Below are 16,378 nucleotides of genomic sequence, written 5' to 3'. Positions count from 1 at the left end.
CACCGATTGGTGCAGGAAAAACAAACTCATGATAAGTGTAGCCAAGTGCCAAGTCATCACATTTCATAGGATTTCATCTCCAGTCATATTTGACTATAACATTGATGGTACAATTATCTCTAGAGTGGATCAAGTGTGTGATCTTGGTGTACAGTTGGATGCTAAACTGACGTTCGATGCTCATCGTTCTCAAATCGTTTCGAAAGCAACACGTCAATTGGGTTTCATCGCTAAGATTGCAAAGGACTTTAAAGACCCGCATTGCCTTAAGGCTTTGTATTGCTCACTCGTTCGCCCAATTCTCGAAAACGCGTAATCTGGACTCCGTATCAAGTATCGTGGAGCCTTAGAATTGAACGAGTGCAGAAACGATTTGTTCGTATGGCATTACGAAATTTACCGTGAAGAGATCCAGTAAACTTGTCACCATATTCAGACAGATGCCAATTGTTAGGAATCGACACGTTACAGCGACGTAGAAAAACTCAACAGGCGTTGATAATTGCTAAGTTGATCAACGGAGAGATTGATGCTCCTGAACTGCTTTATGACCTTAATTTTCGAATACCGAATAGATCACTGCGTAACACAAACCTGATTCAGAACAGATTCCATAGGACTGTATTCGGATACAACGAGCCAATTACTGCATGCATAAGAACATTCACTACAGTAGAAGAGTTGTTTGAGTTTGGAGAGCCTTCCCGCCGCTTCGTTGAAAAAATCAAGCGTTCTGAAATAATCTGACTATGGATAATTTAATTTGTTATAAGTTGTTTGTAATAGCTTTTAAGTAGTTGTGTAGTTGTCATGTAATTTTTGTGATTGTTTTAAAAGATAGTGGTTTTTATGCCTATCTGAGAATGATATACATTTTTCAACTCAGATGGGCTTTTTCCCACTCTGTTAGTCCATTTAGACATCAGTCCGATGGATTTTGTTTAATAAATAATAATAAATAAATTCAATGGCCATAGTTTGATCAGTATACATGTGTTTACAGCAGTCGATCAATAAATTATTGACTTCAATTTTACTACTGCAATTTACCTCTAGTAATGAAATATAAATCTTCATATATAAATTATTGATTATATAAATCTTCTTCGTTCTCTCGCGTAAAAATTATTTCCCGCTAAATGGCATACACATTCAGAAGCAATTAATGTGGTATTCTTTTTTTTGCTAGGTGCATTGTACAAACAGCTTACTTCCAAGTATATAAAGTGTTTCAATGATACTTTACGAGTTGTGCACTTTCGTTAAGTAGAAACCCATAATCGTGAATGCTATTACTACTTGTGTTAACCAATAATAGCTTCAATGGGACTTAGCGTTTTGGGTATATTAGTGTTCAGGGATAGGAGAAGCGACATTCAATAAATATAACACAGGGCACACACACAAATTGTTTAGAATGGGATGCATATTTGATCGATTTAGGGAAATTGAATAGATAAGGAAATTATATGGGAAAATTGATAAGTTATGGAAAGATGGAGAAGTGTTTGGTTAGTACTGGTAGATACATAATTTCGAGGGATGAAATTTCGATAAGTTTACTTTCCACCACACATTGGATACCGATTAATCAACTTCTGTTTTAATGTTTTCAGCCCTCGATTTCAACTACAAACCGAACATGGTTAAGATTGCGACTAAAAGTTTGTTGTGGAAGAATTTACAACTTTAGAAACAGCTTAGGATTGAGTTGAAGTTAGTGATTAGGAGCTAAGTAGTTAGCTTAGACAAGTATTGCAGGAGAGCAGGAAGAGGTTAGATACTGCTTGTACTGAGATTTGAGGTTAGTTTTGATATTTGCTTTTTGTTTTAGATTTTTAATTTTAGGCAAAATTTTGTCTGTCTTACGTCGAGGAGGGGGCCGTAATAGATCATCTAATGAAAATGTTCTAGCGGTGGCCCCTCCCACTTGCTGAGGGCTGCTGAGGCTCAATAAGGATGGTTTTCTAATACCCAAACGTCCGAAAATGGTTCGATGCGTCGCAGGAGTCGTTGCTGTTGACGACGGCACGGTACCGGCGGTTGCCTGCAGCTGTTCACGAAGAGCAGTGTTGAGGTGATGCGGTGGAAAGTTAGCTGTTGGAAAGACATCATAACTTAGTGTACATGATTCATAGAAATTCATTAATTTTCTACTTACTTCGATTTCTGTGAGCTTCATCGGCCAACAATTTCTCTATCTTTTCTGGGAAGTGTCGCTTCGCACACCAAACCAGTCCTATAACAGCCAAAACTACGAATACAGTTATCAGACCAAGCCAGAAAGGCTCCTGCAGCATTCGTTCCGAAAGCGGTTTGTACGGAATACGCATCATTCGTTTCTCACAGCGTGGACCCTCCCACCAGGCATGACACCGGCAAAAGAACCCACCATTCTTCGGGTGGCATTCTCCACGTCCTTCGCATGGATTGTCCTCACATGGTTTCGGCTTTTCATCACATCGTTGCCCCATATAACCCGGTTGACAGAGACACTTGAAGCTGGATTGTGTTAGCTCACACTTTCCGAAATAGCATGGCTCCAGTTCACACATGTTGAGAGCACAGAAACGACCGGTGAAGTAACCGCGACAGTGACAAATTCCGCGATCTTTCTGCAAGACACATTTACCACCTGATTGGCATGGGTTCGGCTTACAGCTTTCCACCCATTCCTCATCGTTGGTTATCAGTTTCATCTTGTAACCTATATCTGACTGGAGTCTGACGGTGGCATTCAAACGGACTCCCAAACCTTGAACGTTGCGCTGTCGTACATGAAGTGTGTTCAGGTATGATGTAATGTAGATCGGAGCCGGTTTGGCAACGCTGCTTTCTATCGCCCTGTACTCAGCCGAGTAAGAGTTGCTTCCCGATGCATTTGAATGAATGATTTCGCATAGATGCCAAAGCGTTCCATTCTTGTCGGCGTAGTTGTCGTAGACCTGTAAAAATATGAATCAATGTAGTACTTGTATTTTTAATCTCTTATATAGAAGTCACTCAAATTATAAATGCTTTAAATATTAAATGTAGTATCAAGACTTTTTTTTTTGGCCATCATATGCGTCAGGATAGACTTTGCCTTAAGGTTTGTAAAGCTCAAATTAGTCTAATTTTTACTTTTGATAAGTAATTCAGGATGACTGATGTGTTGAATACGGACGGCGAATGTAAGATGTAAGCTCTGCATAAACTAAGATTGTTGAATCCAAGAGCCTGCTTTAGGTGGTTATAGTTTAAGAAATCAAATTTAGAGGATCTGAGGTCCCTTTTTGAATCACAGTCAATTCATTGACTGGATGCTATCACTTCCCTTGGTAGTACCAGAATGATACTATCTTGATCAAAAAGCTCCCGGAACTTATTCAGAAAACTAAAAATACAAGATTATTCATCAAAATCGATATTCTCCTCTTCCAGCTCTCCCATCGACTGCAACACACTTATATCAGCGCTTGATCCATTCCTCGAAATGAATTTCGTTGCTGGCTGAATGGTGTTCGCTTTGTTTTTAGCCAAATGTTCACAGATGATATTGTGTGACGGTGCGTCATCGTGGTACAAGATCCACGAGTTGTTTGTCCACAAATCTGGTCTTTTTCGGCGAATTGTTTCACGCAAACGTCTCATAACACCCCCAAAGAAATGTCCAACTCATCTGTCATCTCTCTAATAGTCAATTTGCGGTCTACGGTCATCCGTTATTTGATTTTGTTGATGTTTTCGTTGGTTTTCGATATCGATGGCCAACCGCTTCTCTCATCATCATTCACAGACTCACGTCCACTTTTGAAACATTCATACCACTGATAAACGACTGTTTTATTCAGAGTATCGTTGCCGAAACACTCTTCTAACATTTGCAATGCCTTCGCACCATTGAAACCGTTTCTAACGTTGTTGCAAATTCAATTCCATTTTGAAAATTGTACAAAATCGAGGACACGCACAATCGCAGATGTACTCAATACAGCGTAACTTTTACAAATTTCTAGGTATCAAACTGAAAATTTATTTATTTATTTTCTATTTATTTTTTTATATTTGATAAAATATCAATACATCTGGCAACCTAAAAAAATCTAATCGGGTGACTGAGAGCGCCACACGGTGGTGATTCCGCAAACTTGGAAAAAAATTTTCTTATGTACACCCAAACCTCTGTTTACGTAAACTTTTTTTACGTTACCTCTTTTGACGTAACTCTTTTTACGAACAAAATCCCAAATAATGTTGTCTTTTTATACGAACGAAATCCCCAATAACGTAAACTTTTTTTTTTCGAACCTACTTCGTAAAAAGAGGTTTTTACATACAATGATAATCGTTTCCGGCTCATTTATATTCCATGGAAATTACTACAATATGGATATTTTTGGAACGGGTTTAATGAGTACATGTTGGAAAACGATGTTTGAGGTGGTTCTGAATTTCAAGATGACAGCTTCCGCTTCATCGATATTCCTCAAAACCCCCTACAATATGGGTATTTTCGGAACGAATTTGATCGGAACGAATTTGATAAGGAAATGTCGCAAAACGATGTTTACGTAAATGGAGGTTTGGGTGTATTATTATGGTTTATAACGAATATCGTTGAATCGGAAGTCGTCATGTTAGAGTTTGAAATGACTACATGCATTGTCTTCTAACACCTACTCTTTAACCCTTCCAAAAATACCCATAACTTGAAGATATATAACAAATATCGATGAAGCGGTCGTCGCCATCTTTGATTTTAAAACGACTTCAAACTTCATTTCCGATATCTACTCATCTACTCTTCCGAAAATGCCCATATTGTGAAAATTTTCAACAAATATCAATATACCAGAAGTCGCCATACATTACATTTATTTGCACTACATCATATTTAAGATAACACATAATCAACAATAGTACGCCACAATATTCGGTTTGGGACTGCCGCTCTCCATCACACATCGATCACACCCAATGCTTGCCAGATCACGTTCTACCTGGTCCACCCATCTTGCCACCGCATTCTTACAACATGTCCTACCCACCGTATTCTTTCGGCTTTGGCCACCTTCTAGATGCTGGGTTCGCCGTAGAGTACAGCGTGATACACCGAAGATCATCCTTAACACGCGTCGCTCCAAAACTCCGAGTGTTTGCAGGTCCACCTCAAGCATGATCCATGATTCGTGTCCGTAGAGGATCCCCTGTCTTATGAGATTTTGTACATGGTACATTTCGTGCAGAGGTGAATCTTTTTTCCGCTTCCAAGGTGATGTTGAATAGCGGACATTAGAGTCCGTCACCTTGTCGCAGTCCCCGGCAACATCCGAATGATCCAGTTCACTTGAGACCCTTACGCAGTTTTGCAAACCGTCCATCGTTACTTTGATCATTCTAATCAGCTTCCCAGGGAAGCTGTTCTCGTCCATAATTTTCCATAGCTCTATGCGATCGATACTATCGTATGCCGCCTTGAAGTCGATGTACAGATGATGTGTTGGGACATGGTGTTCATGGTATTTTTGGAAGATTTGTCGTACGGTGATTTGCCGGTCCGTTGTCGATCGACCATCGATTAAGCCGGCTTGATAACTTCCCACGAACTCATTCGTTTTAGGTGATAGACGACGGAATATGATCTGGGGTAGGACTTTGTAGACTCTCCTTTAAAATCACTCTGAACTCCTCATCGAGCCATTCGCACCGTCGACTCGATTCTACGTACCCGACGCACAGGGATGTCAAGGTGGCAAAGATCCAAAAAATAAATTTATTTTTTTTCCTGCACTGTATTAATTTTTTTTGAATTCTCAGATAAGTGAAGGATTACAGTTTAAAGTATAAAAATTTTTGAATAAGAAATAATCTATCCATATCCTCTCAAAGATAGGGTATTGTAAACTTTCTTTTCATCCTTCCATACAAAATATATGGCGCAATGACGATGTTTTGCAATTAGAGTTCTATATATGTAGGAAAGGGCTGCCACTGTTCAATAGTATTTGATGTTATAGCATTTTTCTATACTTTTCAGAAAACACTATGCGAACCTGCACATTTCTGCACCTTAAAGGTTATTTCCAATAGTTTACGGAGTCGACAATAAAAATTACAGAAACAAGGGCGAGATTTTTGTAACTGAAGTCGGTGTCAGTAAAATTTAAATAAACGGCTTTATAATAAATAAAATCAGAATATTTATAACATACCTTATGACAAAAAAAAGAACCGGAATTTTATTAAAAAACGCAAAATTTCAATTTTAATAAATTTCTTTATTATCGCCTTCAAAGTACTCTCCTCCAACGCTTGATCCCATTTTCCATACAAGTTTTATAGGCCGCCGAAGGTATAGCCTTTAGTTCACGCAGCGAATTCTCTTTTATGGTCTCTATGGTCTCAAAACGCATTCCCCGCAATGACAATTTGAGTCTGGGGAAGAGGAAAAAGTCACACGGTCCCCAACAACACAGCAATCTCTCTAATCGGTACAGAACAATTTTGCAACACGATGTTGTTTGGCGGCCAGGGATCTCATCATGATCCAAGCTTGTATGACCACCTTTGAAGCGTTTATACCACTCGTATGCCTGTGTTTTTCCTAGACACGATTCACCAAAGGCCTTTTCAAACATTTTCAACGTTTCGGAACACTTAAATCCATTTGCAACACAAAATTTGTTGCACGCACGTTGTTCTAAATTTTCATCCATTATAAAAATCGCCACACGAAAATTGTTCAACTTTTTTGTATAGACGCCAAACAAAAACTAATCGTACGATATGCGTCAAAATTTGACAGAATGTGTATAAAAGTGTTACCAACGTTGAGAGAATAAAAGTTTACCGATTGGACAAGCGCGGGAATTTTAAAATGAAAATTCCGGTTTTTTTATCATAAGGTACATAACATAAAACACCTATATAAATGTCGTTATATAAACTATTAAAGTTCATGATTTTTAGTGAGAGTATCATTGCAGTACCGTTTTTCAAAGTATAGTCCATCATTAAATACCACCACTAAGACTCGGATACCACGTTTGAAAAATTCCTTTCCCTCAGATTTGACAATTTTTGGTGGTGTTGTAGTTTTTGAAGCTGACCTGACAAGTTATGCGCCATGGATTGAAGCAAATGGCAACCGTATGGAACAATGTCAGGTAAAAAATGGCAGCTTGGGCAGATCTTTTCATTGCAGCGATTATAAAAATAAGCTTTTACAACTTTCGAAGCATGGAGCCTTGCATTGTCATGAAGCAAAAATACTATGCCATGAAGATCTTCATATTGCGTCCGCTTTTCATGCAATGCTATGTCCAAATGCATTTGAGTAGCTCATAATGAATAGCGCCCAGTTGATCCCACCACATGTACTTTGTATGTTCTCCGGAACTTTCTTGTAGTCCATATCAAAATTCCCAAATTCGAACCACGAAAACTACTTTATGCATGTTTGCTCAGCGTAATTTTTTTCGTCATTTTTAATTTTACATAGTTTAATAAGATACTTTAACATAATAAAAATCCACTATTTTTAGTAAAGCGGTAGTATTCAACGTAATTTTATTTTGTATTAGGTGTACAATTTTCCTTCCGCTGTTTTTTTCCAAAATTAAAAGCTTTATTGCGAAAAAGTGCTTACAGATGTATTATTCAAAGTATTATCAACTTTCTCCCATCTTTCCGGCAATTTTCGGATCCCGGCTCGAAAAAAGGAGTCCTCTTTTGATCGCTAAAGGTTCACTTGCTGATAACCTTCTTCACGTCAATAACGAACTGTTTACAGTGCAAATAAGTTCAATACTAATTCTGGTTGTGTTGAGACATTCTGCCTAGGTATAAGCGTCTATGCTATGCGAAAAATTGTTGTCTCTGTTAGGGAAAGCCATGATAATCGCTTGGGAAAATTAGACAATGTTTGTTATTTATTAGATTAGATTAGATAGTGATTGTTTAAAATACATGGATTTTTTTTTACATGAAGCAGGAATGTAAAATCTGACAAACGTTTTTTAACGTTTTTAGAGTTTGAGCCCTTACATAGAAAACAAAGACGTAGTCAAACGTCAAAAAGTACATATCTTATGGGATAATTGCATGTTTGCAGTACTGTATATTAATTAAATTCGTTACAACTACCATATCCCAAAAAAGAAAATTCCGACTAACTATTAATGGTGTAAACTTTCCATACGCTCAACTAATCCACGCTATACATACCTCAATAAAGCCCGTTTTGTAGCAACCGTGCTCGCTAAACCCCACTCCATGAAGCTCGAGCAGTATGACCGTTCCAAGGGGTGCTATCAGATGTTGCGTGAAATCCACTTCAAATGGTGCCGTTTGGGGATAGTTGAGGTGGAATAAATTACCGGCCGTTTTGTTCTCAAGATTTATGGTTCTCTGCTCCACAGTCGTACTTACTGCAAGAAATAACATAAAAATCGCATTTGTATTATGTAATTTAATCCAATAATCGTACTAATCTTACACGTTTTAAAGGTGGCGTGGAATCCTTTTCCCCGGGGTAGAGAACCACTTTTCAGGCGCACAACCATTCGTTCTCCTTTGCTGAGAAAGACGCCATCGTTCAGATGACTCTCATCACGGAACGGTTCAAAAGGACCATCCGATATATCGACATGGACGAAAGCATCTTGAAGAATGTCGAAAAAAACGAACTCCAGCCAAACTTTCTTCCCGAATGGAGCTTGTATGATATAGGTACAGTCTAGTTTATTGAGCAGAAAGTGTGGATAGTTCGGACTATGGATGCTCCCCTCGCGGGAAGTGATAGTCTGAATAGGACATCCTGAGATGTCAACCGAACTCCACGTGGCCGAATAGCCACTGGCGGAGACGGAATAATCCGAATGAAACCGAAGGAAAGCTTCGTTTCCATCGGAGATGAAATTGAAGCGGGTCATGTTGGAGTCGTGTGTCCCGCACCACCGGACATAGGGCAGGAATGAAGGCCATGTGTTGCTGTCCGGCAGTTCCATACCATTCGTTTCTAAAGCAATACTCTGATTACTGTTTTTTACGGTCTTGTAATTATCCGAACTCAGAAATCTCTTTTTACGGTCTTTCAGCTTGGAGTTGACTTTCTCCAGCAGTTTGATGTTATCCTGCAACTTTTGTTGGATGTCATCGTTCGAAGGCAGCGAGCGTTTTTTGTGAAATCTTTGCTCTCTTCTCGGTGAGCTATTTTGTTCCTGGTAATATTCTCCTTTGAGCAAGTTTTGAAATGGTTGATCATTCGTATAATCCACTGACGGGAGATCTTCTGTGCGTTCGTAGAACATCGCCATCGGAAAAGGATTAGTTCCGGGGTTCAGCTCGGGACTGGGAAGAACCTCGAAATTCTGTATGCTGATATAGTCGTACAAACATTCCTCCTGTTGTTCAATGTCCAGTTTTTGAAACTGAATTATGATTCGACTATTTTCTGGGGCCACCAATCGTACCCAGTAATCAGTACGAGATGGGTACGGATTCGGGTAATTGGGTGAAAGCAATCGGCCTTCCGTGCCGGTGAGCGTTTGATTTTTCGCGATGTTTATCTCTGCCGTTGGTCGCGGTTTTTTACAAACATAACCACCAACCGTTGTGCACTTTTGAGCACTCCAGTGTAGTCCTGACGATATCATCGGTGTGGGAGATATTTTCCACTGCAACCCTAAACAGATCGAAGAGGCTTTTGGCAGCTGTTTCGGATCTGGACGCTGGCCTGGTAGCCAACCCTGTAGGATGATATAATTGGAAAGAGCTATTTAATCAGCTATCGTAGCAAAACCGTAGCATACCGATTGTTGATAATTGTAATTGGCAGAATTTACCTCGAACTGCAATTTCGCACCGTCTGCCCATTCCAGAAGGCCGGTATCTGCCAGTTCTCCACCTACCCAGTACATAGCTCGAGGCGTGTAATCCAAGCTATTCCTGATGCTAGCCGTTATGAACCTGTTGAAGAGAATGACAGCCAGGTCAGTGATTGCAAGATAATATTTTAATTAACACTTGCGATATGCTTGACAGTAGAGAGTAGCAGTGTTGAAATAGCTGCATAAATCATTAGTCAGCTTTTCGCTCCTTCAACGTAATTGTCATTATACGATGTCAAACGAAATTACATGGACGCCCTACGATGCAAATGATTAATTTCTGATGTACTGAGTGAGCTAGAATCAATTTGCTTGAAAAACAATGAATCTGAAGTTCATTAGTTTTACGATCGTGTTAACTGAGTTGCTATAACACGATATAATTTTCAATCTTCACTTAGCTATTTTATGCTAATTTCATGACAATTTTGAATTTAAAACATTAATTTGAAACATTTGCATCTTCAATAACAACACTTCTGTACTATAACATTTCATCTTTAACTTTCTGTTTTTCAATATCCATTTCTCGTTTTACGGGTATTTATTCGTATTATGCCATTAATTTATAATTTTATGTTTGTCATCTATAAAGTAAAAGTTATCTAAGATTCAACGGAGTAAACTGGGGTTATGAAGTAACATTCTGTAAAAAATCCAAAGAACAAAAAATCTTTCTACATGCAAATAGTACCATATTGTATACGAACTATACTTGAAAACTATTTAGCATCAGAATAATGAAGATTTGCTCGACCAGAGCGAATAATGGAATCGAAGCGAATGGGACTACAAATGCATAGATTTTTTATTTAATCGGACCCCGAATTGGCAGAATGTCATGAATAATAAGACTAAGTGAGATTTTTGACAAATGCGGGCGAGATGAAATTTTTGTTTCGATCAAATTCAAACGTTTCGATATTCAACTAATAGTAGGTTATATAACTTTAATGAAGCTCTGCTAAAATAGTGAAAATCCAAAGAAAGATCTCGATTCAAGATACCAGTATACGTTTTTGAAAATGAAATTGAAATACAGGTACTAGATAATATAGAGCAAAAAGAGTAAAGAATTCCGTTGGAAAGGCCATTTGAAGTTACAAATCTGACATCAGTGGTGAAATGATGTCTTTCTCCTACAACTCATATAAAACACTGTAGTATTCTTCGAAAATTTGCAAATATAAAACTGATATACAAATAACTTTATCATAGCAAGAGTCAAGGACAAGGATATTTGAAAAAAAATATCTCGCCTGAGAACGAGAAATTTAACCACGGTTTGAAAGCTCTTTTGAAGTAGTTTTATATGTAAGTGTTCTCATCTGCAACTTTTTGCGCCTTTTGATGATAGACAAGTTAAAATAGTGTGTAAAAAACCTGTTTTAATCCACCATTAGGCTAGAATGCATTTTCTCATATAAACAACGTTTTCATTTATATTACTAAGGTATACTTCAATAAAATTTTTTTCGAAAATTGATTAATAACAAAAAAGTTTGTTCGAGCATACATTAGCATACTCTTTTCAATTTTGAACAGTTCTGACCCAAGTTAATAAAATTTCTTCATTTTTGGCATCTTCCCTCAAAATGACGGTTTAGAATCTATATATATATATATATATATATATATATATATATATATATATATATATATATATATATATATATATATATATATATATATATATATATATATATATATATATATATATATATATATATATATATATATATATATGTATATATATATATATATATATATATATATATATATATATATATATATATATATATATATATATATATATATATACATATATATATATTTATATATATATATATATATATATATATATATATATATATATATATATATATATATATATATATATATATATATATATATATATATATATATATATATATATAAATGCAGAGATCATTCTTTGTAATCGCATCACGTAAGAACGGATGGACGGGTTTACATGATACTTTTTTTTGTTTGATCAGTTTTTAACGGAATGTATATGACTGTTCTAAAACCGCTGTAGGGAGGAGAAAAAGTTCAGATATCGTTTACCAGTTGATGGATTGTGTGTAATGTAGTTTGATAAATAATATTGGTCATCGTGAGCGCGAGTTTAACAAATCAACTTTTTCCCCTATTCCAGCAGTAGAAGTTTTAGGCGCTGTCTGGCAAAGAAATGCTTGGGAGCAACGTGAAACTCGATTTTTTATATTGTTACATACAATTATTTCTGAGTACCAAAAAGACTGTGTACAGCATCCTTTTTCATGACAATTTGCCTCGGACGGACTTTAGCACGGTTCGTTGTTGGCAACGTAATCGTTCGAATGTGGCATATGTAAACCAGATGATATCAACATTTTCGAGTTGAAAGTAATTCCATAATTATATTGATTTAAAGTACTTACAGCAATAAATGCTGGAAGAACATAACTTCTATATACCATACGACTCAGTTCGTCGAGATCAGCAAATGCGTGTGTGACAAATAATTTCACTCAATTTTTTTGGAGATGACTCAACCGTTTTCTACAAACTCAGATTCATATGGAAAGTCGTATACTCCCAAACAAGGTTCCTGAATTATGTTTGGTTCCGACCCCTGGTTTTGGAACTACAGCATGATATGTGAAACTAAATTAAAACTGTGTAACTCATTTTTCTCGTAGATGGCTGAACCGATCTAAGATTCAAATGAAAACTAAGAATCATCTAAGAATTCAAATGAAAAGTTCTAAGATTCTATAAAACATCTTGTTTTTCAGTCAAATCCAATATCCGGTTTTGGAGATACAGGATGATTAGTATAATAATGGCTATTTCACATAATTTAATCAGGTTTATCGAGTTAACAGATTCGGATAGTCGATAACCAAATAAACTTTCACTCTCATTTTTGGTTGTGTTCAGTTTCCGTTTCGGAAGGCACCCAAAAATTTAATTCGCACTAATATTCCTCAAAGATGTCTACATTGATTTTCAAACATTTTGAAACAAATGTAAACTATACAGGTACTCATGTGAATTTATCTGACTTCGGCCATACCGATTTTAGAATTCCGTTTCTCAAAGCTCAGTCGTTTTCTCAAAAAAAAAAGCCTAATCGAATTTCAGAAACAAAAGTTCAAATTAAAATAAATCCAATTTTATCCATTTTTGACTTCCAAATCTTGAATTGTAGGATGATGAATTTTTAAAATTCAAACCGATATAGAAAATGATAATCCTGAAAAGCTTTAAAGTTCGACTGAAAAATATATCGTACGGTTACGAATCGGTTTGGGTTATGCTGGTTCCTGAATATCGGCTCTGGAAGTACCTTAAATTACACTAAACTCTGAAGTGAAAATTACTTCGACATATCATGGAATGTTTAATCGATTGTTACACTTTTAGATTCATATTCGATCCGATTTGCAGTTTCGACATTACAGAATAATGAGTGATTAAAATCTCAAATTGCCACTTAAAACGACTGACATTAGAATAATGTCATGAAAACTGAAACACCGAAAAATATTCATGCAAAAAACACATGCGAATTGATGAAAAAAAGGTATCATCTCACTGCTAGGTGGATTAAGCACGTTTTTTTCTTAACAGAAGTATTTCATATTTTCACGTTAATTTTTGGCGATATTGCTTTTTTGAGCTAAAGCGAATGGGCGTCGAATTCCGTTGATCAGAAAAAAATGGAAATAAACGTCAACTATTTAGTCGTTTGACAATTCTGCTGTCCGAAAACATAAATTCGAACAAATAATTTTCGGGAGAGACGAAGTTCGACGGGTCAGCTAGTTTTAAATACATCTTACCCTGTTGTTTAGGAACCGGAAGTGAATAATGGTCAAAAGCACTTTTTTTTTATAAAGTTGACCCATTTATTTGAAACTTAGCTGTTTCTGGGAAAATGAAGCTTTTGTTTTTCGACTACTAAAATTGGAATAGTTTGAAGCCCTCAGCGTTTTCACTTAAATTTTAAATGAAGCTTCGTAATTTTTAATACTTATCACCTTACGATACCGGAGACGGATGTATTCCATCCCAACCTATGGGAATATAAGACCTTTGAAGCTAAGTTAGTGAAAATCGGCTAGAGCTGAGAAAACAAGGTGAGTTCCATTCTGTAGAATTTAAACACTATTTCTGGTGCTTCCGGAAACAGAAACTGGGAAATGAGAAAATAGAAGTTTTAGTCCATCAACTGACAGAACCTACATATTGAAAACAGTCTTCAGTACAGTTTTCCCTCTCTTTGCATCGTCATTTAAAGGTGAAAAGTAGTCTCAAAAAAGGCACACAAAATTTCAATCGCTTGAGTTGACCGAATCGTCGCACAAAGCATAACAAGAAAAATCGACACATAGAAATCAGGAATATTTTCAGTGGGCCCATCACTCGGTTTGTTGGCTTGTAAAAAGGACTCATTGATTCGTAATGGATTTTTGATCCTTCACACTTTGAATATATCCCTATTCAATCGTTATTGTCAGTGATTACTATTACACTAGAACTATGAATCACGAGTAATTATGATTGACTAACATGAGGTTATATGTAGCAAGCATGGATTCTCCCTCAAAAGAAAGATTAAAGACAGGAAAACATTCAAGTATTATCGGTATCTTTGACAGTAATGCACCAGATCCTTCACGCCGATGGGATGAAGTTTATGTAAAAGTATTCGCTTGACACGCAAGATAGAGCGCGGTCGAATTTCCTTATCGAATAAAACCCTGTTAAAATAAATTACTGGACTGAAATTACTCCCAATATATTCTATTCTAGTTGACTTGCATTGTTATCTTCGAATAAGTAGAAAGTGGTTATATTATTATTTTTCTTTGTGTCAATAGGATCGTAGCACTAGTGATGTAATCGAAGCTATGCTATGAATCACCTGCGAAGTTTGTTGAAACAGAAAGGCCAAATTCCACAATAACGTAATAGCAAGACATTGGTTTGCTTGAAGATGTATTTATATATGTATGTAACAAAAATATGCACTCACTTTTCTCGGAGATGGCTGAACCGATTTTCACAAACTAAGATTGAAATGAAAGGTCATATAGTCCCATAGCCTGGTATTGAATTTCATCCCGACCCGACTTCCGGTTCCGGAGTTACATGGTAATATGTGGAAGTTAGAGAAAATGTGTGTACTCAATTTTCTTTGAAACTTCTCAACCGATAGTCACAATCTAAGATTTAAATAAGAGGTCTTATAGTTTTCTAAAAATTACTACATCATTTTATCCAGATCCGAGTTTCGGTTCCGGAGCTAAAGCATGAAAATAGGAAAATTACCAATTTCATTAGTATTTATTCACGAATGATGGTCAAAACCAGGTACAAATCCCATAAAACTGTCTGATAAATTCTTCCGGTTTACAGAGATTGTTAGTTTGTGGGCATGAAAACTTAATTCGGCACTACTGGTCTCCCCTTTTCCTGTTACGGAAGCACCGAAACTGGTGAAGAAAACTCAAAACTCAAACTCATAAATAGAATTCACTTCAATTTCTCAGTGATGATTGAACCGATTTTTACAAATCTTGTTTTGAATTAAAGCTCATATTATCTTTAAAGCTACTGTGAAATTTCATGACCTCCGGTTCCTCAGTTACAGGGTGATGAGTGTCAAAATTTTCAAATCGCCATATAGATTGCTGGCAAACGACCCAACTTCGGCTATTCCGGTCATCCGAATCCGGTTTCGGAAGAACAGGAATGGTGATTAAAAACTGCAAAAAGAATTTCACTCACTTTTCTTCAAGATGGCCGCATCGATTTTCACAAACTTACAGTTTCTTGCGGAATTACTAGATTTGTTGTGGATACTACTTCCGGTTCCGAAACTACAGGGTAAACAAGATTTGTAGAGTTTGTTAGATTAAGTCCGAACAAACCTTCCTATTTATATTCAATGAACAGTTGTTTTTTCGAATTCCACAGTAATATTTTTGATATAATGAGTTATATGAGAAAGGCATCATTACACCACTAGATGGACTAAAACAGGATTTTGTTTTGCATCGAAATGAAATGTCTATACTAACGTGCCCAACCAAAACGTGTTTTGGCTATTTCTGGCAGGTTTAGTCACTCAGGGGTTAGCCAAATTTTGTGATAGTGCAACTTAGCCGTTTTCAATATGTTTCGTCTTGGACGTTCGCTCAGCGGTTCAAATTGAACTGCCGAGTTTTGCATTAAGCAGTTCAATTTGAAAAAGTGACTTTTTTGGGATGCATTGGCAGCTCTTGCAATGTTTCGGGTGGATCCTCACTCCAAATGCGTTAATTTTGCTTGTTGACGTGTCCATTCAACCAGAAATGAACTTCGTCACAATTTTCGATGAAAAGTGGATCTTCCTCCAACTTTGCCAGCGCCCATTCATGATTAAACTAATTAAATTTTTACGGCGATTCATTATTAGATTATATACCAAACTTAACAAGTTTGACAATGAC

General features: G+C 36.6%; 1 protein-coding gene across 13 annotated transcripts in view; it reads right to left on the bottom strand.

The window, feature by feature from the left end:
* Positions 1–16,378, bottom strand: part of LOC131425318 (uncharacterized) — a 348,726-nt gene that overhangs the window by 33,210 nt on the left and 299,138 nt on the right. For 10 of the 13 annotated variants that reach the window (XR_009228975.1, XR_009228974.1, XM_058587112.1 and 7 more), the window contains 5 exons: positions 9,828–9,951; positions 8,480–9,731; positions 8,209–8,411; positions 2,162–2,945; positions 1,870–2,097 (listed from right to left, as the gene is read on the bottom strand). Coding sequence is in view for 11 of the 13 variants with exons in the window: in XM_058587112.1 (XP_058443095.1) it covers positions 1,870–2,097; positions 2,162–2,945; positions 8,209–8,411; positions 8,480–9,731; positions 9,828–9,951 (2,591 nt within the window). In the remaining 2 variants the exon portion in view is untranslated. The remainder of the gene's footprint in view (positions 1–1,869; positions 2,098–2,161; positions 2,946–8,208; positions 8,412–8,479; positions 9,732–9,827; positions 9,952–16,378) is intronic. The other 3 variants (XM_058587118.1, XM_058587119.1, XM_058587123.1) reach the window with 1 other exon arrangement.

The sequence above is a fragment of the Malaya genurostris genome, chromosome 1, assembly GCF_030247185.1.
Source record: "Malaya genurostris strain Urasoe2022 chromosome 1, Malgen_1.1, whole genome shotgun sequence".
Lineage (NCBI taxonomy): Eukaryota > Metazoa > Arthropoda > Insecta > Diptera > Culicidae > Malaya > Malaya genurostris.
The sequence above is the reverse complement of the archived record's forward strand: the minus strand, read 5'-3'. Positions and strand labels throughout refer to the sequence as shown.